At 66.2% G+C, this 25157-nt stretch overlaps 1 protein-coding gene across 12 annotated transcripts in view; it reads right to left on the bottom strand.

The window, feature by feature from the left end:
• The window catches only part of BRSK2 (BR serine/threonine kinase 2), a 61835-nt gene that overhangs the window by 11136 nt on the left and 25542 nt on the right, over positions 1–25157 (bottom strand). For 4 of the 12 annotated variants that reach the window (XR_012509464.1, XM_074371389.1, XM_074371386.1 and 1 more), the window contains exons 2-14: positions 12690–12784; positions 11462–11547; positions 8674–8814; positions 8080–8196; positions 7368–7401; positions 7089–7157; positions 6855–7001; positions 5862–5893; positions 5383–5547; positions 5177–5274; positions 4947–5097; positions 1097–1157; positions 181–388 (exon numbers count right to left, since the gene is read on the bottom strand). Coding sequence is in view for 8 of the 12 variants with exons in the window: in XM_074371389.1 (XP_074227490.1) it covers positions 181–388; positions 1097–1157; positions 4947–5097; positions 5177–5274; positions 5383–5547; positions 5862–5893; positions 6855–7001; positions 7089–7157; positions 7368–7401; positions 8080–8196; positions 8674–8814; positions 11462–11547; positions 12690–12784 (1404 nt within the window). In the remaining 4 variants the exon portion in view is untranslated. Of the gene's footprint in view, positions 1–180; positions 758–1096; positions 1158–2005; positions 2030–3025; positions 3092–4946; positions 5098–5176; positions 5275–5382; positions 5548–5861; positions 5894–6854; positions 7002–7088; positions 7158–7367; positions 7402–8079; positions 8197–8673; positions 8815–11461; positions 11548–12689; positions 12785–25157 lie in introns of all 12 variants that reach the window. The other 8 variants (XR_012509462.1, XR_012509461.1, XM_074371385.1 and 5 more) reach the window with 4 other exon arrangements.

Genomic DNA, 25157 nt, shown 5'->3' with positions numbered 1-25157 from the left:
GCCAGATGGGCATCTCGGTGCCGAGTGGGCCCCTGGCACTGCCTTATGGACACAGGATGAACCACCAAAGGGGAGTAGCAGCTCCTCCAAACCCAACTCCTCCTGCCCAGCTAGCCAGGAAGGGTGGTGCTCCCCTGCAGCCCCCTCACTGCACACCTCACCACCTCCAGACACCCTCACCTTGCAGTTTCCGGCGGTGGAAGCGGGGTGACCCCAGGAAGCTGTTCTTGATGGAATTGAGCCGTGTCCTCCAGGGCACCCCACCCACACTGGGGCTGGACGGTGGCGTGGGGTTCGGCGTGCCAGCCGGGCTCTCCTTGGGCGTGTGCACGGGCGTCCCCTTGGGGGTAGGGAGGGGACTGCCCCTCGGAGAGGGGTGAGGGGTCACCTGTATGGTGGGGACAGATTTGGTGTTTGGTTCAGTCCCAGCGGGTGGGAGCCGGGCAGGGGCCGGCAGGGCAGGTGGGCCTGGGGGCAGGGCCAGCTGGGGGCTGATGCACCCCGGGACAGGGGGCCGGGCCTGGGTGCCAGCCGGGAGTGGGTTGGACTTGGTGCCCTGCAGCGGCTTGTCAGTCAGCTTGGCCTTGCTCGGCAAGGTCTGGGTCTTGGGGTTGGGCCGCGGGGCGGCCTGTGGAGGGAGGATGTGTCCGGGCCGAGAGGCGCTCCGGCAAGCTTCCGGCTCCATGGAGGTGGCTGGGGAGCAGGCCACGAAGGGGACCTCGGGGGGCGGGGGAGGCAGGACAAACTTTCTAACAGGCTACGGGGCAGGCGCAGAGGGCAGGAGGGAGAGAACCGGGGCACCCACCAGGCAGGCAGCCACAGCGCATGCCCCACCCCCCCACCGCATGCACACACAGCACCAGGGGGACCGCAAAGCAGGACCAGTGGGGACAGGCGGGCGTGGGAGGGGGACCGTTTGCCACAAAAGAAAACAACACACGAGAAAACAAACAACAAAACAGAAAAGCGTGCAGTTAGCCAGAGGAGCCGGAGCAGAGCAGCAGCCGCCGCCACGCGGGCAGCCCGCGGCAGGCGGGGTCCGCCAGCCGCCCCACCCTGGTGCGCACGGGGGCGGAGGCCGGGCAGCGTCACTCACCCGGGGGCTGCTGAGTGGGCTGGTGGAGAGGCCTGAGGAGGCGCCGCTGATGGACCTAGACCTGGGGACACAGGCGTGGGGGGGCGGCTCAGATCCGGAAGGGGTCCCAGCCTTCCCCAGGTGGGCCCTCCGAGAGGCCCGGAGCCCTGGCTGAGAGCCCCGAGGCTGACCTGGTCTGGTGCACACCTGGCCATGACCAGGACCGTCCTGCCATCCCCACCCCACCTCTCAGCAGGCCCAGGAGAACCCACAGCCCCTTGGGGGCCCCATCAGAGCCCCCCAGTGGTGTGGCTGGTGGCTCCTCCCCTGCACACAAGAGGTGCCCTGTGTCCAAGGCCCCAGGCCCAGGGCAGCACAGAGGAGCCCTTAGTGAGGATCTCGGGGGCCTGGGTGAACGTAGGGATGAGGGGAGGCGGGGGCCTCCGTGCACAGACTTGCGCCCCTGGGCAGGCTGCACCCCCCGCATCCCGGCTGCCCTGAGCCTGGCTGACCCCCCACACACACACAAGGCTGAGCTGTCACGGCCCCAAGTCCTGCACCTCACACTCAGGCGTGTGGCACCTGCTGGCACCAGCTGGCACCAGCCCAGCCCCTCCACACCCACAGCCACCCTGCCCGGCCCAGAGCTGCCCATGGCCCTCCCGTCGCTCACACCATGAGGGCCTGGGCAAGACACAGCTGGGATGGGCATCAGCAGGAGGTGGACTTTGCCCACACCTGGCCCCATTCAGCCTGCAGACCTGGGCACGGCCAGAAGGAAGGCCACTGGTCCAGTGTGCCCAGCCAAGACATACAGACAGCCGCCACCCCCTCAGGGCAGGAGCTGGACACCTCTCAGGGCAGGGCCAGGCCTGCGGGCCTCGCTCCACCACAATGCGCGGCCTTGAGAGAAAGCAAACGCCCGCTCACCCCTGGGCGCCGGCACCTGCCATCCTTAGAGGAAGGAAACCGGAGGGGTCGAGGCAGCCACAGGAGAGAAGAGGACAAAGAGTGAAGGCCGTCCATCCACACCGCCACCAGCCCACCCACCTGCCCACACTGCAGCTCAGCCCCTGGGCCACGGGGCAGAGCCGGACCCACGCTGGCCAGTCCCCAGCACCTGTGCGCTGGGGCCCCATGGCAGTGACCCTCCAACTCCCCCCAGCCTGGTGCAGCCATGGAACAGGGTGCGGCGCAGACCCAGCTCTCAGCGTCCTCAGCCCAGCCGGCCCACGGCCAGTACCACACCCAGAGCCAGGCCTGGGCCCAAAGCTTTCAGATGCTGCAGAGGGGCCAGTCAGTCCCACCTGGCGCCCACCCCAGCAGCCTTGGCCGGCAGGACAGTGGCCACAAGCCAGCCATGAGCCTGCTGCCGCCGCAAGGAAAGCAGAAAAGCAGCAGTGGGGGAGGGGACGAAGCTGTGTCCACGCCCTGCTGTCTAACCGAGCGGCCCCTGGACACTGACTTGCAGGAAGGGTGGTGCCAGCAGGAGGGCAGCCAAGGTTGGGCACAGAGCGAGTGGCGCTCACAGGCCGGGCCCTGAGCCGAGACTCCCCAGTGCGGGCACTCCTGTCCCTTCCTGGGGAGCCTGCAGCCATCTTGGGCCACCACTACCACTCTGGCCCTTGTGGGCAGCAGGGCAGCCCGAGGACACGGGCCAGTGTGGGATGGGGGAGGGAAGGTTAGCCGGGGCACAGAGGCCCACTGACCACAGGGCAAGGGCAGGCCAGGGGAGGGGCCTTACCAGCTGCAGCACAGGGGTCCCAGGGCAGGGAGAGTCTGTGAGTCTCCCGGCCCCGCTCAGGCCGACCGCCAGCCTCACCCCAGCAGCCCCACGCCGCCTCCTGGGCCCCTCCCCCGGCTTGCTGGAAGGGAGGGGGTGCAGCCCTGCCACCAGGCCCGCTGCTGTCTTGGGGGCTGGGGGGCGGGGTGGGTGGGCAGGGTGTATACCTGTCTTCTTTGCTGAATTGGGGGTGGGCTTCAGCGATATCCAGGCTTTTACTGAACATTGCTTTACTACAGCGGGAACAAAGCGAGAAAACACAGTTACTGACGCAGCCCTGCCAGGCGGCCCGGGAGGCCAGACCTCGCAGCTCCGAGCTGGGCACAGCCTGCCTGGCCCCAAGCCAGGGCACACACCCGTGAGGGGGGTCCGGCAGGAGAGCGCCAGGGCCACTGCACACCCGGCCCTGGTGCCCTGCTAGGCAGAGTGGCCCGGCCAGGCTTTGTGGGGTGCCTGGCACCACCATCAGCCCCAGGACCCCTCCAGCCCCAGCGGGTGTGGCCTGTCGTGGCGACAAGTGGCCAAGCCAGAGAGTAAGCAGAGGCCAAGAAGCAGCAGCAGGTGGGGAAGGGCCACGAGGAGGGGCTTCCTGGTGACCTGGGACGGTACACGCCTGACCCCATCCTGGAAGGCAGAGCAGAAGTCACGACAGGTGGCCGCCCACACCCAGCCCTGTCCTGCTCCAGGCAGGTGGGGTGTGAGGGGTGTGGATGGCTGATGCGGGGAGGGCTGGTCAGCTCTCAGCCTGCCCTGTGGGTGATGGACAGGAGGCCAAGGGCAAGGCTTGGGAAAGGTGGGCTGGGAAGAGGCGACTCCCCGCCTGGACCACCGGAGGGGGCCCCGTTTCCCTGGGGCCCCGCCAGGAAAGGTGCACCCAGAACAAGCAGCACCGCGGCCAGCAAGGCCCCTCCTCCTGCTCCCACTACCCCCACCCCAATGCTGGGGCCCATGGGCAGGGGCCACAGCTGTCTGGAGACCTGGAAGCAGGCCCCCAGAGGCTGGGACTCCAGATCAGTGGCTGAGCCAGCCTGGACCCCTAGGGAGCGCTTGGAACCCCTGGGGTGAGGGGTGGGGTCTGTGGCCTGTGAGTTGGTCAGCCCAGTTTAATCGTGATGGTGGCCCAATGGCCCTGCAGTTACTCAGAGACCTGGCTGGCCCAGTACCCAGTACCCAGCTGACCAGGCGTGGCCAGGGCTGCTGAGACCTCAGGCCCAAGGGCTGTCCCCAGATCCCAGGGCTGTCCCCAAATCCCAGGGCTGTCCCCAAACTGAAGTCCCTGCCTAAGCAGCAACGCTTGGTCACACGCAGCCAGCCCCAAATCAGCTGAGCCTCTGCAGGACCCGATGCCCTCCGTTCCCCCATGAGGTCCGTCTGGACAGCCCAGACCTGCTCATCACAGCCCACCCCTCAAGTGCACATCCCTGACCCCTGCACGGCCACAGGCAGCCCACACGCGGGGCCAGCGTCAAGCAGGGACAAGCTTACTGGGCTGCTGGCTCTGAGCAGAACCTGACCTCTGCCCAGCCCGGCTCATCCACTTAGATCCAGCTCAGCTTAGCCCAGTCCTGCACAGGATAGCCTAACCCATCCCAGTTTAATCCAGGTCAACAAAGCAAAGCCCTGCCCAGCTCAGCCCAGCCCGCTTTACTCCAGTCCAGCTCAGCTCAGCCAGGCCAGCCCAGCTCAATCCAGCCCAGTCTGGTTGAGTTCAGCCCAGATCAGCCCAGCCCAGCCCAGTCCAGCCCAGTCTCTGCCAGTAAAGCTCAGTTCAGTCCAGCTCAGTATAGTCCAGCCCACCCCAGCTCAACTCTGCCCAGCCCAGCCTAGAGTTCAGCCCAGATCAACCCAGTTCAGCCCAGCCCAGCCCAGCCCAGTGCAGCCCCACTCAGCTCAGCTCAGCTCAGCACAGCCAGTGCAGCCCAAGCAGTCCAGCCCTGCCCAGAGGCCTCAGCCCAGCCCCAGGGCCGGGGTGGGTGGCAGAGAAGAGCCAGGCCAGGCCAGGCCAGGCACAGCCCGGGAGAGGCGCCGGTGCTGAGCAGGCCAGGGCACCAGGGGGCGAAGCGCTGGGTCCTCCCACAAAGCACACACCTCTGGCCGTGCTGGGCCATCTCGATGGCCCGCCGCGCGGGCACCGGGGAGCCGCCGTCGGTCACGCTCAGCACCTCCATGGACTTGCGCTCAGGCCGCCGCTTGCCGTGCCGGTTCAGCATCGGGGAGTCCACACGCTTCCGGGGAGGGTCTGCGTGCAGATGGGGGTCAGGCCAGGCAGCCGGCTGGGCCCGGAGGGGCACAGGCCGGGCCACCCCCGGCCCCTGTACCTATCTCATTCCGGGGCGGCAGGTCCTCGTCCTCGTGGCTGGGGTACCTTTCTTTCCGGTCCAGGAGGAGGAAATAAATCATCTTCTCCTGGTTTTCCCTGCAGTGGGTAAGAGGCGCTGAGAAGGCTGGATGGGGGCTCCTGGAGGGCGGTGTCCCCACCCACGGCCTCCGCCAGGCCCCTGCCGCTGGCGCGGCCCACACGTACTCCTCGGACAGCAGGTCCTGCAGCAGCTTATTGCGGTCTCGGAAGCAGCCCAGGGAGTGCATGCTGTCCAGCACATCAGGGTCCATGTCCTCCAGGCTGGGCAGCGAGCGGATCTGCACCTTGCGGGGGACAGGCTGCTCTGGCTCCGGCTCGTTCTTGCCTCCTCTGGGGGAGACAGGGCACAACGCCATGGGTCACACACCGCTGGCCGGCCTGAGGCTCCTCCGCCCCAGCCCTTCCTGGGGCCCCTGAGTCCTGCTGCTCTCCCTGCGCCCAGCCCCTGCACACCTCCTGCGTCCTGCCTGTGCCCAGCGCAGGCCGGCCGGGGGCCCGGGGGCCCGGGGGCCCGGGGGCCCGCGGGCCCGAGGCTGGAGGCAGGCCTGCGCTGGGCCGGGCCCTCCCCTCCCGCCTTCCCTAGCAGGCCCTGCAGGCCACAGCGGCAGGCAAAGCAGGTGATGAGGGGAGGAAAAGCTACTTACATATACCATATGTGTTTCTGAATGTGCTCTAGCTACAAGGAAAGAGAAACAGGGAGTTAGTACGAGGAAGGAGCAGAGGCCACGTTAGGAGGCCAGAGGGAGCAGGAGCAGGAGCACGGGGAGGGGGACAGGAGGGTGGAGAGAGGAGGGCAGGGGGAGAGGGATGGAGATGGAGGAGGACAGAAGGGGGAGGGGGAAGGCAGAGGGGTGGGTTTAGGGCAGGATAGAAAGCCAAAGAGAACAGAGGTGGGTAGGGGGATGGGTGAGGTAGGGGGTTGGATGGACAGGGGAGGGCAGCATTCCCGGAGGCTCCAGGCTAGCACCCCTGACCCTGCCTACCCCAGGTGGAAGAGAAAATGCCAACCTAGAGACAGCAGTGAGAGTGGGGGCTGCAGGCAGGGGCAGAGAGCGCGGGTGGGGGTGTGGGAGGCAGGAGCCCCCGGGGGCTCAGGGCAGAAGGCCTGAGAGGAGAGCAGGGGGCAAGCAGCCAGGAACCCGGCCCACCTGCGCGGGAGGAGCTGGGTGCAGGTGCGGGCAGGAGGCTCAGGGCCAGCCCCACTCTCCATCCTGACCTGGGGAGCCCGGTTGGGGAGGTCGGCTTCCTGGGCACCCGGCCACCCCCGCCAGCCCCGTCCTGGAGAGGCCAGCCCAGCAGCCCCGCTGCCCCTGCCCTGGGACCTGCCATCCTGGCACCAGCCGAGCCCAGAGGAGGCAGAGACGGCCGGCTGGGGCTTCTTTCAGAAGTGAGGGCTTCCCTCAGACCCTTGCGCTCCCAGCCCCCGCAGCCGGTCATGAGGGTGAGAGACAGCCGTCAGTGGCGCTTGGCCAGCACGTGCGCGCGTGCGGCACACCCCCCCCCCAGCGACCTGCACAGGTTCACTGCCGGCGCGCACACGCCCCCGTGCACACGCCTGCGCACCCCGCCCCCCCCCCCCCCCCCGCGGGCACAGCTGCGCGCCCTCCGCGCGGAGGCGGCAGGGGCCGGGGACGCACCGTGAGACGCCGCGCCGCGTCCACCTCGATCATGCCACGCAGCAGGCTCTGGCAGTCGGGCGGGATGAAGTGCGGCATGTGGAACACGCCTCGCTTCACCTTCTCCAGCAGCTGCCGCAGGTTGTCGTCGTCGAAGGGCAGCGCCCCCTGCGGGCGGGACCGGGTCACCGCGGGGGCGGACCGACGGAGCGGGGCGGGCGGGACGGAGAGGGAGGGGAGGGGCGGGGCGCTCACCACCAGCAGGGCGAACAGGATCACGCCGCAGCTCCACACGTCTGCCTTGCGGCCGTCGTATTTCTCCCCCTGCGGACCGCAGTGCGGTTGGCGGGGGCGCAGGGCCGGGGTCTTCGCGGGGACCGAGGGGCCCAGGCGGAGGGTCTGGGAGGAGCCACCCCGAGGGCGGTGTCAGGGACTGGCGGCCAGGCGCAGGCCTGGGGGTATGCGTGCTCTGGGGCAGAGCGGCCACCCTGGACGGGCGGGGGCAGGGTGGGGACGTGGTGGGGGGCTACTTACCCGGATTACCTCGGGGCAGGCATAGTGGGGGGATCTGAAGGCAAAAGCGGCAGTCAGAGCAGGAGGCTCAGGACTGAGTGCACCTGGCAACCCGCCCCGCCCCCGGACATCTCGCCCCGCCCCCTGGACCGGAGCAGGTGGTGACTGAGGGAGGGGCGCCCCCCTGCTGTCCCCGACGTATTCCGCCTGGGATGCATGCCCCGCTGTGGGGCCCTCAGGCCCACCAGGAGGCCACAGGGCTTTGGTGCCCACTCCCCCACAACCTAACCCCCTCTGCATGCTCCTGGGGAGACTGAGGCCCAGGAGCTAGGGGCCCACTGCACTGAAGACTGTCTGCCCATCCGTCCTAGCCCAGGGAGACGGTCATCAGAGGAAGGACCGTGCTGTGTGACCCAGGGCCCCCGCCCAGGCACACCACGAGAGTGAATACAGCAGGAAGCTGGCACACCAGCCTCACCCCCAAGCAGGGCAGGCATCTCCCAGGGCTTGGCCGCAGCGCTGAGGGATGTTCTGGGCCAGGCGGGTCACCTGCTGCCCCCTTGCTGAACTGCACATGGCAGACAGGCCCTGCCTCCAACCCAGGCTGCAGGGCGCTGAGTCGGGGGCCTGGAGCTGGGGGCCACCTGGCTGCGCATCTCGGGGCCAGGCTCTGTGCCTTGCAAGAGGCCAGCCCGTGTGGAACCGGCAGCCACCAGCCGAGGGCGCGGCTCACCCGCAGCTGGTCTCCAGCAGGCTGTCCCCCACCTGCAGCGACGCCATGCCGAAGTCCGCGATCCGGATGTTGTTCTTCTCGTCCAGCAGAAGGTTTTCTGGCTTCAGGTCCCTGTGGCTGGGAAGGAAGGCGAGATTGAGGCTCGCAGGCTGGGAGCTGCCTGGCCTCCTAAAACCCCACCCACACAGCACAAGGCTCACGGCAACCCAGCCTGGTGATGTCACCAGCAGCCAATCAGAAGTCTCTCACATGCCTAGTAGCTGCAGGGAGGGGCAGACTCTGCTTCACTCCCTAGGTTCCCGCCCCCCTTGCTTCCCTCCTTACACCTGCTCTGGGCCCAGCCCAACCTGAGGCCCTCAGACTTAGGGGGCCCCAGGACCCCTGAAAAAGCCAAAGAGCCTTGGGTGAGCACCTAGCAGAAAGGTTTCTGATGCCCCAGAGGGGGTCAGTAGAGCATATGCTGTCCGATGGGGGAGCAGGAAAGCAGGGGCGGCACCTGGTGGGATGGGGGACGCCTGCTGGGATGGGGGACGCCTGCTGGGATGGGGGACACCTGCTGGGATGGGGGACACCTGCTGGGGGACGGGCACGCACCATATGGAGTGGCTGTGGCAGAAGTCCAGTGCTGAGATGATCTGCCGGAAGAACCTCCGGGCCTCCTTGGGGGTCAGCCTCCCCTTCTTGACAAGGTAGTCAAAGAGCTCTCCACCAGACACGTGTTCTAGCACCAGGTATCTGGGGGCCGGGCGGGCGTCGGGTGGGCACGCGTGAGGAGCCCAGCCCACCTCCGGGCCACCCAGCCAGGGCGCCTCTGGCCTGAAGCCGTGGACCGCCACCCCATCTCAGTGCGATCCTCGACTGCGTGGGCCACTCTGCCCCCGCCTCCAGGGCAGCGGTGCTGGAGGAGCCTTCTGGAGCCAGGGGCCCAAGATCAGGACCACACTGGGCCCCAAGGCGAGAGGGACCCCATGCTTGCTGACCCTCATGCGTGCCTGGGCTGTGGCCCTTCCAGGCCCCTCACGGCCTGCTCAGACGGGGCTCCTGGAGCAGGGTGTACGCACCAGACACTGGGGCCCTCAGAGAGCCCTGGCCAGCAAGGCAGACCTCTAAACAGCATGGGTAGGGGGCAGGGCACAGCTGGGGCCTCAAACAGGTCCAGAGCTGGGAGAAGGGTCTAGGTGGGTGTGGCTAGATGGCCGGGTGGTGACTGCCCCTGACTCGGCTCAGCGTGGCCCGAATGGTGCAGGCGGGCTGGGGTTGGCTGTTGGAGGGGTTGGGTTCCAACAGCTCCCCAGACTCCGCGTGCCCATGCCAAGCGGCCTACGTGACAGGGAGAAGAAGCAGCCGGCTAGTCCAGCCTCCAGAGGCATCATGTGACCAGGCAGGGGTCCAGGGACCAAGGACCCACAGGGCTACTGCGCAGGGCTGTGGGGTGAGGGGTGGGGGAGACAGGACAGGGAGGTTGAGGGCAGGAAGGTGTCCAGGCTCTGGCTGGGGTAACAGGCTGTGTGGGTCCCCATACCCCTCTGAAGGTACCAAATGAGAAGTGGAGTGTGTCCAAGCTGAGCCTCCTCGTGTGGAGCCTGAGGGGGCTGGTTTCTGGGGTGAGGTGGGGGGTGGTCCAAGACACATGGACACTGATGCCTGGAGGGCCAAGCACGGTCCCTGAGGAGCCGCGGGTGGGAGTGGTGAGGGGTGGTCCTGGTGGGCTGCGGTGGCTTGGGGAGGGAAAGCGGGTGAGAGGGGATGAGGCTGTGGGCCTTGGGGACAGAAGAGGAGAGACTGGCTGTCTTTGGAGCTGGTCTTGCAGGAATAGAGAGACCAGTGGGGATGGAGGCAGCCCCTGGGGCACAAGGTACCAGTCTTCAGGGAAGAGAAGGGGTGGGGTTGGGGGAGAAAGGGGCGGGAGACATGGGGTGGGGGCACTGGGTGGGATTTGAGCCCTCAGTGGCAGAGGCCCCAACCTTGTTCTTCGGTCTCCAGGCTCCCGGGCTGCCTCGGAGGCCTTGAGCCCAGCAGGACCTAGCTGGCTGCCTGTCCACCCTCCTATCCAGCATCTCGTTCCTGGCCCAGGCCCCTCCGCGCTTCCTGCCTCCACCTCAGGTGGCCTCCTCGGAGTCCCCCGAGTATCTCAGCAGAAGTGAGGAGGTGTACCCAGCCTCCAGGGTGGTGTGAGTGGAGGTGGGCAAGGTCTGCCCCACACCCACCTGCACCCCAGACTCATGGGGCATCATCCAGACACCACAAGGTGAGCCCCCAGTCAGGCCAGCCGGGGTTGGGGGGCCTGTGCCCCTCATCCTGGTCCTGAAGGTGGCCGAGTTTCTCCAGCTCAGCAGTGCCAGGGGCCCAGGGACCGCCACCTGCCTCCCACCCCCTCCCCAGGCCTGTGGTGACTGCTGTCCCTGCTCCTCTCAGGGCCCCCGATGGGGGGCAGCTCTCGGCGCCCCGTCTGTAGATAAACACTCAGCGTTGGCCGTTCATGCACTGGGTCCCTGGCTGGCGCAGGGATGACAGAGGAGGAAGGGGAGGCTAGGAGCCCTGCCCCTACCTCCTCTGCCCAGAACAGTGCTGCCCGCGGGGACTGAGGATGGCCACTTGGGGCCACCGGTCTGCCTGCGTCCAGTGCCCAGTCAGGGCTGGGCTCAAGGCCTTGAGGGGCCCCTGGAGCAGTGGGCCTGAGGGGGGTCATGCCAGGCCAGCCCTGCTGCCCCCTCACACTCCCTCGCTCAGTCCATGTCTCCAGGGAGCACACTGGTGGGGCCTGTCCCTGAGGGCCATGGCACAGCAGGCCCTTCCTACAGTCACACGGTGGTGGCAGAGCTGACTGTCCCCTGCGCTGACCCTGGGAGTGGCCACTGCCCACACCCAAAGGTGAGCTTGCTGAGGTCATTCAGCTGGGGACTCCCACCCACGTCTGCCCACACTGAGGTTTCTGCCAGCCTTGGTGGCCGAGCTGGTGACAGAAGGTCGGCCACACCAACGGCAGGACAGCAGGCTGGGGTGGGAGGTGGTCAGCTGGCCTGCACTCCCCACGCCTGCAGGGGAGCAGATGGGGGCTCCAGGGAGCGGGGGATGGTCCCAGGAAGCCCTGACAGAGTAGAGGGTTCCCGAGGCTCACTGGGATGGAAGACAGGGCGGGGAGAGCTGTTCCTGCCCCGTAACCCCTGCCCCAGCGCCTCCAGGAGGCTCTATCCCCAGTTTGGTGGCTCAAGCAGGTGGCTCTGAGAGTCCCCGCCCAGCTGGCTGTGGGTCTGGTCACGGAGCAGTGTGCCAAGGCCTGGGGCCAGTCCTCCGGCCCACTCCTGGATGGCTCCCCCCTCGGCCCCAGCCCAAGGCCCCGTGCCCTGTGGCCCCCCGGCTCTCCGGACCCAGTAATACCTACAAATATTTTTTGTTTTCGTAGACGTCATGCAGCTTTAGAACGTGTGGGTGCTCGATGAGCTTCAGGATGGCGATCTCTCGCTCCACCTGCAGGGGAGGGAGTGCCGTCGTGGCAGGGCCGGGCTCATCCCTGCCAGGCACCATCCACCACTCTCCTGGGCCATGTGGGGTCAGGCCATGGGGGCCACAGACGCAGCGCACCCGCTGCCCTCAGGATGCTGCATGGGCCCGTGCGGGCAGCACTGGGCTTTGGAGCAGGCCAGCCTAGCACTGGGGTCTCCACCCCTCCATCACACAGGGCAGGGATACCTCCCTGCCTCCCCACTGGCTGCGCCTGGTTCCTGCCAGCCTTTCAAGGGGCTGGACCCCATTTACACCCCAAGGTCCCCTCCACTGAGCTCCCATCTCCCCACTCAGGTATCTCATGGGCATCTTAAACTTGGCGCCCAAATTAACAGGTGAGGCTCAGCCCCTCTGCCCAACTCCGGCTAAGGCAGGGTGGGAATCTGCCTGTCTGCCACCAGTGCTGCCCCTCCATCCAAGTGACCACCACCTTCCCTTACAACCAGCCCATCGTGGGTCCCCCGAGCATCCCCAGTCAGGCCCCCTAAGTCCCCCCCTGCCCCCACCAGCCACTGGGGTCCTCACTGATATCACTACCCATCACCAGCCCCCACCAGTCTCCACCCTCCTGGTTTCTTCTCCCCATATGCCTGGAGGGCAAGGCAGAGCCAGGTCTGCTCCCCACTAGCTGGCTTAGAGTGGACAGACATCTGAACAGAGGAGTGCAGACAGACGGGGAACCCAAGGCCTGGGCAGTCCCCTCCCCACTGAGCATCTGGACCGCTGCCCAGGAGTCCTCCAAGTCAGTCCTTAAAGGGGACCAGACACCAGCAGGGCTGGAGAGGGAGGGGGGAGGGAGGGGGATGGGAAGGAGGAGAGGCTGCAAGGCCTCCTGGGACGGAGCCCTTCCTCTCCCCGCTCAGAGGCAGAGAGCTGGTCCTGATTCACCTGGGCTGTGCCCCAGGCTGGGAACAGCAGGACCCCAGGGCTGGCTTTCCTGCCGCTTTCTGCCCCGAGCGTAGGCCCGCCCTGCTGCCCTCGGCCCCGCCCACAGGCCCGACCCACTGTCCTTGGCCCCGCCCGCATGCCCGCCCCGCGGCTCTCGGTCACGCCCCAAGCCCGCCCCGCTGCTCTCGGCCCCGCCCACAGGCCCGCTCCCGGCTCACCTTCATCAGGACAGACTCGCTGAGCTTCTCCCGGTTGACAATCTTGACGGCCACCTTCTGGCACGTGACACAGTGAATCCCCAGCTTCACGAGGCCTGGGGTCGAGAGAGGGAACCTCAGACACGTCCGGGCCACAGCCCAGGCCCTGACCAGCAGAGACCCCGCCCACACCCAACCCAGGCCCCTCCCTCGGCGTCAGGACCCAGCACCCCCCCGACCCCGCCCAGACTGTCTTGAGCCAGACCCCACGGCCACCGTCTGCCCTCCTATGCTCTTCGATCACTGCCCAGAAGTTGTATCCGACATCACTTTGCCCCACACCACATCTCCCACAGGATCGGCCCTCTGCCGCCTCCTCCAGCCCTTGCTCCTAGGCCAGTGACACCTAGTGTCCCTTCCCCAGACGTTCAGCTGCAGCCCTGGCACCCTCAGCAGGTCTAGGGCCACGCCCTGCCGGGCCCCTCAAGATCTCACACGGCCTCCCCACCCCATACTGCAGCCTCCGCTCTCCTGCCACCTGCACCCGTCACCCTCCTTTTGGCCTGTTGACCCTTAGACAGAGGTGCCCCCATGCCTGTGTCCAGCTCACTGCTCTCCCCAGGACACCAGGACAGGCCCAAGGCCACCCGCTGGGCAGCTGCAGCCCTGCGGCCCTCCTCCCCAGACCCCCCGCAGGACAGGATGCTACCTGTGGTCACCACCACACTTCAGGGCCCCGGGGTCCTGGTCGCTGCCCCTGGCCTCTTGCGCACAGCTGGGGGCCTCCCCTGCCCCCGGCTGGGATGCTGCCAGAGCCTCAGGAGCGCCTCTTCCAACCTAGCCCACCCGCCACCAGCTGCCCTCCACCCTGCGCCAGACCCTCCATGGCCGATATGCCCTGCATCCCCTTCCAGCACCTGGGCCCTACCCTGATGCTCTCTGAGGTGACCTGTGCTCCCCGACGGGCATGGAGGTGAGTGCCATGGCTGGGGCTGTGTCCAGCACTGGGAGGCTGGGACATAGCCCCTTGTAGGCCAACCCGCTCCCCACAGCACTGCAGCTTCTGCTGGGTTTTGAGGGTTTTGAGGGGCGTGGATCACGGGACGCCCACTCTGTCTCATTCACGCTCTGCCAACCCTGTCATTGCTGCTTTAACTGCGACCTTGACAGCGTCTCATGGTCACTGACCACTGCTGTGGGGCTGGTTCTTATCCGTCTACAGAACCTTTTGCTTTATATGGGAAATGAGTTCTTTGCTACGTACACTGAAAACATGTTCCCAGGGGGCCGCGCATCTCTGTGTCTGGCCGTCCGTCTGGGTGCCTCACAAGTTCAGTCCCACCTCCTCCCCAGCACTGCCCATCCTCAGCTCAACCAGGGCCCCTCAGCAGCCCTGCAGCCGCAGCCTCACCCTGTGGGCCAGTGAGCTCACCAGTGCGCCCACAGGGGCAAGAGAGGGACGAGGGCTAGGGGCCAGGCCTGGTGGAAGCCGGAAGCCCCGGGCTCCGGGAAGGACAGAGGCGCTGCAGGTGAGCCCACTGCGTCCCGTCTTCTGCCCGGGAAGGACTGTGGGCTCCTGGGGCCTCTTGCCAGCTGCCTTTGATCTGGCGCACAAGCCCTGTGATTCCAAGTCAGGGGGAGAGCAAAGGAGGCCCGGGGAACTGCACCAGCCCCTGTAACTCAGAGCGGAGGCACGGGGACTCCACAGCCTCCAGGACAGCTGGCACCGACCCCGCCCTCCCCACATGAGGTGGGTCTTGGCCCAGACACGGACGCCAGCAGGGGTAGCGCAGCATTGAAGGCAGACTTCTGTCGGGTGAGCCCCGCAGACAGCTGAGGCCACAGAGCAATGAGGATCAGCACCAATGGGTGGCAAAGCCGCTCCCTGGGGCACGAGCTCCTGCAGGTCTCCAACACGCAGGACAGACGCCGGACCAGACGCAAACAGAGCAGGCGGGGGCTCCCGGGGAGACACCAACGGCCCAGAAACGCCCCACGGGTGAGCCTCACAACTCAGCGCGCATGCCGCACACCGGTGAATACACACCCTTGCAAGCGTGTCCTCGGGGGGCGGGAGCCGCAGTGTGTGGGGAGAAACGTGGTCCTGCTTCCAGAAGGAAAGGAAGTGAGCCTCCAACAGTGACACAGGTGACTCTTGGGCAATTAAATGGCTGCTGTCACTGTCACCGTCACCGATAATAATGACAGCCAAACTGCAGACTGCGCCCCGGGGGCCGTGTGACGTGGGGGACTGTTACCACCCTCACTTCGCATACGAGGAAGCTCGGTGGCTCCATGAACCAGCTGGTGCCCGGCTGCTCAGAAAGCCCCAGAGGACAGAGAAGCAGGGCAGGAGGTGCCCTGGATGAGCCTCGTGCCGTCAGGCATGAGCCCACCACAGCCAGCTGCCTGCAGGCCTGTGGGCTGGGGCCCCGGCCACGGCGCACGGCAGGGGGGCAGGAGCTACTCTAGGCCTCGTCCTAGAGCCCTGGTGGCTCCCTCTCAGCCTTCGTCTTTCTCTGCTTGCTGCCGCTGTCCCTGAAAGTCCTCTGCCCACAGACTCTTACACACCACTCAAAGCCCAGCATGGAGGCACCCCTCCTTGGTGAAGCTTCCCTGCCACCCTGGGTGTGCTGGGGTGGGAAGTTCGGGTTCCAGCCCCGCCGCTTCCCTGGAGGCAGGGAGTGGAGAGCGGGCTATCGGGAGCCCTCCTGCTGGGGAGCCTTACGGCCTCCCTAATCACCCCACCCTTCGAACGCTCAGGCTCATTTTCCAATTGTGATTTTATCTCTAATTATTGTCTTCACAGCAAATATAGGCACACATCAAGAGAAGGGAAGTATACAGTGTCACAGATAATTGCAGAGGGAGCAGAGCCAGTCCCGCCCAGGCGACGGAAGCCAGAGTGCGCTGAGCCCACTCAGGGGCGCCCCACTGCACCCCAGGCTCAGGCATAAGCACGCAGCTCCTCAGCGTGGAGCGGCCCCTTACCAGGAACTGGTACCTGAGAGCAGACCCTGCACCCGGACCCAGGCGCCCAAAGAGTGTGCAACCCTTCCCCTACCTGGGCTGCGGGCAGGGCTCCCCCCAGCACCCTTGCCCCTCCGCCAGTGGCTGGGCCGCCAGAGAGCTGGTAGGCAGGGGGCTCCCGGGCTCAGCTCAGCAGTTCTCTGCAGGCAGTGCCCAGCCCTCCTGCCCACCGGCCTGGCCAGCCTTCAAACCTATGGCACCAGTGTGGTCAGAGGAAGGAGGCCAGAGCCCCCAGGCAGCCTAGGAGTGGTGGGGAAGGGGAGGGTGGAGACTTGCAGGCCTGCAGGGGTCCCAACACGAGAGGTGGCCTGAGAGGCCTGTGGGGCCAAAGTTGGGGGCGGTGGTCCTGGGCAGATGCCACACACCCCAGCTCTCTTGTCATTCTCCTCTGGAAAAGACCTGCTGGAGGGCTCTGCACCCTGGGACTGCCAGCTCAGAGGACTGGGCACCACTCTGTGGGGAACCCCGAGAGGGAGCCTGGGACCCCATGACTCAGACTGCCGCTGGGGCAGGACAGGGTGGGCAGGGAGGAGTGGCAGGGCAGGGGACCCTCTCCGCCAGGGCTCCAGCCCCGGAACTCAGCAGGGCAGTGGAGGCTGAAGGGTGGTGGGTGGTGGGGCAGTGGGGGACACCCCTCCCTACAGACACAGTGGGGTCACTGCCTCAGACTGCACTCCAGCCACCAGCGCTGTTTCCCTCCCCAAGTACCGAGCTTCTGGCCTCTCAGGGCGGCCCAGCCGAGGCCCGCTGCCCCCAGCCTCACATGTGGGGACCCCGGGTACCCCCGCCGCCATCTGCTCTGAGCCCTTCAGTCTCGGGGACGGCAGCTCAGCCCCCCAGGGGGCCTGCCCTCCATCCTTCGTCCTGAGCTCAGAGCCGCCCTGAGGCCTGTCTCCAGGTGCCAGGCCACCGCACAGCCTCCCTCAAGCATGCTTGGGAAGGTCCTGCCTGTAGGGCCCCTGCCCTATTGCCTGTGGCCATCGGGTCATGAGCCCCCTAGCTGGCCCCTCAGCATCCCAAGCCCAGCCCACGCCTCCCCGTGAGGGTCCTGCGCACCCAGGCCTTCTCCCACGGCCCCTCACGTGGCTGCTACGGGGGGCTGGGACAAGAGAGGTCCTGCTCCTCTCAGTGACATTCTTCTGTCAGTTTCCATCTCGGATGCCACCCCGACACACACTCCCAGCCCATACGCTGTCCACCCCGTCCGAGCCCCTGGATGGTGGAGGGCACTGTGACCTCCCTCCCAGGAGGGAGACATCTTATGGGCCGGCGCCTCCCCAAGACCAGAATTAGGGTGCAGCTCCCACACTTCTGGCCCCTGAAGATGGCCCGAGGGTCCCCATCACCCCTGGGCCTTCCCCTCAAACCCAGCTGCCCTTCAACTAGGTGGGAGAAGATTCTCAAGGCCTGGGGGCCACACTTAGCAGGTGTCTGGTGGGAGGGCTTCTGGGTCTGCATCCCCTCCACCAACCCCCTCCGCTCAGGCGTCTTCTTTCTCTGAGGCTGACCTGTATCCCACCCCCAGAGGAAAAGGCTCAAGTTGGACCAAGTGACATCACAGCAAAGTGACCTCAAGCCTCCCCCGGCAGGGGTGTCTCACAGCTTCAGTCCCAGCACCACCAGCCAGCGCTCAGCGGCTGCGTCCTCAGCCCCGTCCACTAGTTGCCGGCCCAGGAGCCTCTGCGGATGGGAACCCAGGGCTCAAGAGGGGTGCACACGCCATTGCACACACACCACACACAGGTCCCGTGTGTGGTCACCCTAGCCGGTGCCCCCATGCCGCCGACCAGCCTTGTAACCTCAGCAACACAGGCCCCACGGGCAGAGCCTGGCGCCTGGGTCTGTCCGCTGGCACCCTGCTGGCAGAGCCCGTGAAGCAATGCGCTCGCTAGGGGTGCACACAACTCCAACAGGGCAAACCAAAGGGAGGGAAGCCATTTAAGTCACCAGATCTACATCATGCTGCCACCATGAGCACCCCTCCCTGGGGAGTGGAGGCAGCTGAGGGAAGAGAGATGGCCCCCCAGGGCGGGGGCTACCGGGAGAATGGAGGAAGCCTGGGCCCCTGCTCACTCCTGACTTGGCCTGCCCCTCCACAGCCCCCCCCACCGCCGCCGCCGCCGCGGCCCCATGCACAGCGCCCTGGGGCTCCACCAGGGGAGGAGGACCTGCCCCAGCCCGTCCCCTGGCCGGGCCCTGCGCTCTCCCTCCCCAGCCGCACGCCTGGGCCCCCCCTCGTGGAGTCAGCTCTCCAGAGCCCAGAGTTCCCGCCTGAAGGCGAGACTGTGCTTCCTCCTCCCCCATCTCCATCCCGCCCACGCGTCAACTTCAGGCGTCAGGGCAGGCTCCCTCCTGCCCACCCCACCCCTGGGATCATAGGCCTCAGGGCCCACCTTGTGGACCCCTCTGGCTGCTGCCACGTGTCCCTGGAAGAGGGTGAAAGTTCAGAGAAAAGACAGGAGTCAGCTTGTGTCCTGCAAGGCCAGCCCAGAGGACGTGGGTCGGGAGCGGTCACGAGGCTCTGGGGGAGGGGGAGGGGCACCAGTGCCGACCCACAGCGCCGTGGCTCCGGGGAGGGGCGGGGAGGGCACGGGAGGTGTTCTGTGAACTAGAACCCTGAGTGCCGCAGCTCAGCGCTGACTGCAGCGGCGCAGGGCAGCTGCTGTCCGTGGTGCTGACAGCGCCAGTGCCGTGGTACAGGGCCTGGCCTCCGACTATCCCAGGCCTTTGGGAGACAGGAGACAGGAGACAGGGACACACCTGCTCACTGGAAGTCCCCCGTCAGTGTGCTCACATCAGCCTCCCTGCGTGCAGCGCGCTGGGGGCCGCAGACCTGACAACAGCACCCTCTCCAGGTTGGGGGGGGGGAGGTTGGCTGGATGCGCCACAGCCCCAGCTCTGAGTCACCTGACAGCTCCACCCGCCCCGCAGGCTCCTGCTGAGCCAGGAGGAGGAGCAGGGCAGCCTGCCCAGACCCCCCCACCCACCCCGGGGCCCCTCTCAGCTCCACAGGAGACACCAGCATTCAGCCACTGATGCCCGCAGGGCCACTCCGAGGGTCACTGACGCCTGGGGTGGGCGAGTGACCCTCCTCCCCCACCAGTAACCTCTGTGGAGCACACGGCCAGCTCCCCAGGGCCACAAGCACAGCTAACAGTGACCCACTTTCCACCACCTCGACCCACCTCACTGTGGGGCTGTGCTCCCAGGGGTGTGACAGGGAGACACTGCTTTCCTGGGGTGGACAGAACAGGGCAGCCCCTTGTCACCCCTCCTGCCTGGGCCCTCCCTGGACAAGGATGAGGAAGTAGCACCACACTGGCTCTTGGAAAAGTGAGTCAGCAAAGCTGGCCACCCTGAGCCAGCCCTGCCTCCTGACCGGACTGCCCACTGCAGGCACTGGGAGAAGCCTCAGAGGGCTGGTAGGGGCAGGAATGCGGCTGAGTCCCCAGCTGAGGAAGGGACACGTTTTCTGGCATCAGGGCAGCGTCCTGCTGAGGGCTTGCAGACTGCCCTTGGCTATCCCTGGGACCACGGCTTCCCAGGCTCTGAACCCAAGGGCTACTCAGGGGCCTCCGTGAAGGAAGCTCCCGCCAGCAGGGTGGTCTCAGCTGCTCCTGCAGCCCCACAGTCCTGCCCTGGCCACTGTCCCCACACACCGCACAACCCCACGCCAGCCTGAAGACCCCAGCTTGCCGTCAGGAGCACCTACACGTGCCCTTGCAATGCCAAGAGAGGGTGGGCAGTTCTGGGGGCAGAACTAAGGCAGGGACATGGGTTCTTCGTAGGCCCAAGGCCCAGATGGAAGCTTGTGCAGCCAGACAGGTCCAGACGGCAGCCACAGGTGATGAGACCCCAGGACCAGCTGGCCTGAGGAGGCTTCCCAAGGGCCGATTTGGGAGATAGCAGAGGCCTCTCCCCCAGCCCCCCGGGGTCCATCTTGGAAGGAGTGATGAGGAAGGAGACACAGGCCTCGCTCACCAGAGGATGAGTGTTTGCAGTGTTCTCAGCTGCACCTGGTCTCCCAGGCAGGCCCTTCCTGCGCCCCATCACCCTGCTGCTCCTGACTGCAGGAAAACAGCCTGGTGGCTCCTGCCTCTTGGAAGCCACCCCTGGCAGTGTGGTCCCCCCAACCCCAGCTGCACCGAGGCTGGACTGTGTGGCCAGTGGGACGTGGCACAAAGGACAGACCCGTTTCTCCAAGGTCAGGTGATAACAAGAGCACAGCCTCCATTCGGGCCCTGTCCCAGGATCACTGCACTGCGGAGCCCAGCTGCCGCAGTCCTTGTGTGACAGCCACACTACAAGGAACTGAGGCCTCCGGCCGACTGCACGAGCGAGTCTAGGAGCAGGGCCCAGCCCCAGTCGAGCCCCCGATGCAGCCTCAACCTATACCCCAAGCCCCGAGCACCCAGCTCGGCTGCCCCGGACACCTTCCTCTGTGAGCGATGAGAGAATGCTTGCTGTCTGGAGCCACTATGCCTTGGGGCAGCTCATTCTGCAGCAAAAGATATCAGACAACTCAGTCCTCCAACTGCCAGGCTTCAGAGGAGCACCCGGGACCGGCGGCTACCACGAGCTGAGCACATGGTCAGCAGCAGATGGGCCTGGCAGTCCCGGCCGCTGCCTTCAAATAAAAACCACCTCTCACCCCCACAAGCCTGGGTCTCCTCACCTGTGGGAGCAAGAAAAGTAACCCCACCCCAACCCCCGCCCAGCCCCATCAGACAGCAGGAGCTGCCTGCGAAACTCTGGAGGCGGAAGAGGGACCACCTCTCCCAGACAGCCTACGTGGAGGGAGCCCTGGGGCCAGAGCCCCGCCCCTCGTCTGTCTCCACCCCCCACCTGCTGGTCCACTCCCACCATTGCTAGGGGGACCAAGGGCCTGCCCGGCTCCCAGGGCTGAGTGGCTCCTGGCCCAGCCAGGTTGGGAGCTGGAGGGTGCTGGTGGTTGGAGTGGGTGTTGTGCGGCAGTCCCTCGTCCTGGGTGTGTTGGGGGGAGCGGCTGCATCCTTCTCTTCTAAACGCCGGGAAAGCTCTTGCCACAGGGTGTCCACTGAGAAAAAGGGACTCCTCACCCTGTCCTCCATCTCCCACATGGACCCCATCTCTTTCTCTGACACAGCCCCCTCCACGGTCTGCCTGGGTGGGTAGGGGATCCCAAGGATGGGCTGGAGGCCACCCCACCAGGGCAACGGTTAGGACACCCCTGGTGCCCACCTGGCTCTCCTACCATCACCCCCACACTCGGCCTCCCCCAGAGCTGGGAGTACCCATGGACACTGTGGGGAGGAGGACTTTTAGGAAGAGTCTCCTCCCTCATCTTGCAGGACCAGCTCCAGGTGATGGCCAAGGGCTCCCGGCAGCCAGCGAGCAGCCCCTGAGTCCACGGGCAGGAAGCCACAGTGCAAAACGGGACGATGTGGGATCCACTTGGGGCCCCAGACCACAAGTGGGGCATCTAGGGGTGGACAGCAGCTCAGGAAGATGGTCCACGTGTCAGTGCCGGGCACCCACGAGCGGGGTCGTATCTGGGGAAAGGGCCTTTGCAGAGGTACTTGTGGACCTCACGATGCATGCAAGGTGGTCCTAATTCCAGTGACAAAGACAGAGGGAAACACCACGTGAGGACGGAGGCAGAGGCCGGGGTGTTGGGTCTGGAACAACCAGAAGCCACAGAGGCGGGGCAGGGGCTCGGAGCTGACCCTCCCTCGGAGCCCTCAGGAGACCCACTCGCAGACTCCCGGGCCCCAGAGTTGACATGAGATTCTGTTGCTCTAGCGACTACGGCTGTGGCAGTGGGGGTGGGGCCCCAGGGACTGTGCAGGGTCCCTTCCCATATGTACCTGAAGTCTCCTCTCTTCACAGAGGGTCTCGTCCCTGCCAGAGGACTCTCTGTAAGCCTGATCACGCACTGTAATGTGAGCCTCTCCCTGCACCCTCACGCACTCAGCAGAAGCACCTGTGTCTGGCCAGAAGGGCAGCCCTCAACAGGACTTGGGCACCCTCGGGGCCTCTTGACCCAGCATCAGCCTGGAGCTGTTAGGACAGGGTTTGGGGGCGAGGCGGGTTCTGCTGCCTCTGTAAGAGCCCACAAAAGCACGCCTGGCTGGCTCTCACCACCGCCCTACCGGCACCAGGCATGGGTGGGGGGAGGGGCCCCGTGGGCTGCAGACCCAGGCAGCCTGGAGCATGGCTGAAGCCCTGGGATCGGGTGGGCTGCGGCACATGGTCAGGCCCGGATGTGGCCACCTGTTCCAGCAACACCACATCTGGTCAGAATTAAGGCTCCCAAGTGTGGTCCACATGAACCCTGACCCTCACAGCAGCCTCACTCCCATTCTCAGAAGGGAAGACCAAGGCTGGGCAAGGCCTGCAAGACCCCGAGGCCCATTCCACTGCCCCTGCCCAAGGCGTCAGGGTGAGGCCTCCCCACGTCCAACCCTGCAGGTGGGGCTTCCCCAGCTGGTGTAGGCACAGGCTCCATCCCCATCACCCCCTCGGTACAGGTTTGGGGAGTCGAAGGTGAGTGGCGCAAAGAGAGACGCTGGAGGGAATGCCCGCCTGCAGTTTCCCAGGGCTGCAGGAGGGGCAGCGGCCAAGCCCATGACACCCAGAACTCCTTTCAGCACCATGGACAGGAGCCAGTGCAGGTGTCTGGCGGGCAGGTGCGGGGGGAGTCCCACCCCCACCCAGGGACAGCAGGTGACTTGCTCCAGGTCACACTGGAGCTGGTGAGACACCAGAGAAGGGTGCCCTTGGAAGCCACTTGTCAGCACTCCTGGGGCACTTCCTCCGGCCACACCCCTGCCCTTCCCTGGGCCCTGCAGGAGGCCTGCCTGCACCGTATCTGGCGTGGCACAGCGGTGACCTGGAAACTCAGGACACCAGTGGCATGCACACCCCTCCACAAGGCCTCTTGCACATTACCCGGTCCGCAGGAGATGCTGCCCGGGTTCCAGCGCCTGGACGCTGAGCACTGTCCGCGCCCAGCACAGGGCCTCCCTAGTCTCTGGCCCACAGAAGGGCCCTCAGCAGTGAGAGAACACCTCCCTCCAACCATCGGATGGGACGGTGCTGCAGGAGCTCCCACCTCTGCAGAGAGTACCCCACGTGTGGCTCCAGCGGGGGGGGGGGGGGCAGCGCAGGCTGGGAGGGACGGGGCAAGGCCCAGGGGGAGCTGGGCTGGGAGGGACCCTCACCCCTCTGCCCACTCCAGTCTCCAAGGCTTGTGCCCAGGGAGGCCTCTGGGATCTACCCTGCACCCCCATCCACAGTGAGGGCTGGGGGACTCTCAGGTCTTCCATCTTGGGGCCCAGTACCGCCTCCAAGGCCCTCGTAGGGAGACCATGCTGGGGTAGGATCCACGTTGCTGGGTCGGGCACCGGGGGCTCAAACTGAGGACAAGCCACAACATGCAGCCGCCCCACCCCACCCCAGGCTGCCAGCGTCCTCTCCAACCTGCCTGACTTTAGTTGCCACCCAGCAGCCCAGTCCCCGAGAGCCAGGGACCCGTGGTTAGCCTGGGGGGTTCCGGGAGCGTAGGCCCCACCTTCCCTGGGTATCTGCCCCGAGAATAAATGAAGAATGGCCACAGGCTCCCTCTTCCCAAGGCCAGCAGTGGGGCAGGGCTCTACCTGGGCCCTCTGGCCCCAGGAAGCTCCTCAGACTGGACAGACACGCAGGTCTAGAAGGATGTATGTGTAGGGGCCGCCCTCAGCAGCTGCCCCCTTCATGTCTGGCTTCAAAGTCCCACTTCTCAGGCGGAGGAGCCAGGGAAGGGAGCAGCTTGAATGGGGATTTGGTTCCCGGGTTTGGGGAGCAACCCCCCACCAGCCCAGGCTCCCCAGTCCAGCGGAGGGGGCGCGCAGGCCCAGCAGGGCCTACTTCAAACACGCCTGGGCCCGTGTGCCTCGGGCCTCCTCCGCGACTCAGACACGGCGCAGGAGGCGGCAGCCTCTTTGAAGCTGCTGTGGACATCAAGGCGCGCTCGCTCCCCCCTCATTACAGCCCTGGCCTGCCCTCCCTGCGCACCCTCCTTTTCTCCTTTTCTGCTCACGCCCACCCCCACCCCCACCCCCACCCTGGGCTGAGCTGGCACCCGGGTCTCTCAGCCTCTCCTCCTGGGGCTCCACGCCCCTCAAAGCCCTCCTCCTCCCCGGTTGTGGGAGTGGTTGCAGGGTGGGGGAGGCCCGGGCCCCAGGCCCCCAGCTTTGTGCAGCAGCCTTCTGGGCCTCATCCACCCAGCCTGCGCCCACATTTCAGGGCTCCATGGAGGCCCTGCCGACCGCAATTCCCTGGGACCCCCCACACCGCACAGCCCTCTCTTTCAGGGGTTGGGAAGGGGGCCCTGATGGGAGGACTCCGGGGCAGGCAACAGGGAGGGCGAGCCCGCGGCGCGGCCACGCACCCCGTCACGGATCACTCTCAATATAGATCGTGCTGTTTCCTTCGCCCACCAGCGCCAGGCAGGCAGGAGGGGGAGGCGGCGGCGCGTGTCTCTTGGGAGACAACTGTTCGCGCTCTGAAAAGGAACCTCTCAAATTAAATTAATTAAGCCCTGAAATATTTCACACGCACTGCAGCCGCTCAGCCGCCTCTGCTGGGCTCCCTGCCCTCCCCACGCACAGCACCCAAACACGACTAGGGGACTGCTGTCCCCTGCGCTGGAGGGATGGAAACCCAGGGGCAGCCCCGGAGCCGGAGGAGGAAAAGGCCATGGGGGGTCGCTCCCCACTCATCCCCGGGAGCCCTTCCTGCCTCCTTGGCCATTCTGTGCCACTTAAATGGCTCAGGGCGCTATTCTGGTCCCCGAAGGCCCTTCCCAGGCTGAGCCCACTGTATTTGGCCAGCAGTGGGCACGGATGCCTGTGGTCTCCCCAGACTTCTCAGCCTGGCTCCCTGTCCCTGTAGCAGGGGTTTGGTTGTCCCCTGCAGCTTCAGGGGTGTCCCAACACCCTCTCCTGATGCTGGTAAAGGCTAAATGAGATCCCCCCTACACACACACACACACACACACACATCTCAGTCCTGAGCTCCTGCACTTCCTCCCTCTCCAGGGGCAGCCTGGGACTGCACCCATGGAAAGGCCCAGCTGGAGGTGGGCGGCAGGGTTCTAGCCCTCAGCACAGCACAGCCGGGGGGTCTCCAGGGAGGGGCCAGCCGCACCAGGCACCCTCTCCCTATGGCCCAAAGGCAGCCTACAGGGTCCCAAGTGCTTCCAGGCCCAGAGCCCCCTGAAAATCAGCAGATGACCATTCACACCTGCCCCTCCCGCCAAAAGACAAGCTCCGGCCCAGCTCTGCACCCAGTTGGCAAATGCTGATGGGAACACCAACTAAAGTCCGGGGATGGAGACCTCGCGTGCCGGGACCCGGCCGGGGGGGTGGGGGGAGGGGCAGAAGCAATCCCAAGACACAAACCCTCCTCCCCCTAGAGGCGTGAGGCCAGGCTCCCGAG

Source organism: Camelus bactrianus, chromosome 10, assembly GCF_048773025.1.
Source record: "Camelus bactrianus isolate YW-2024 breed Bactrian camel chromosome 10, ASM4877302v1, whole genome shotgun sequence".
NCBI classification, from domain to species: Eukaryota; Metazoa; Chordata; class Mammalia; order Artiodactyla; family Camelidae; genus Camelus; species Camelus bactrianus.
The sequence above is the reverse complement of the archived record's forward strand: the minus strand, read 5'-3'. Positions and strand labels throughout refer to the sequence as shown.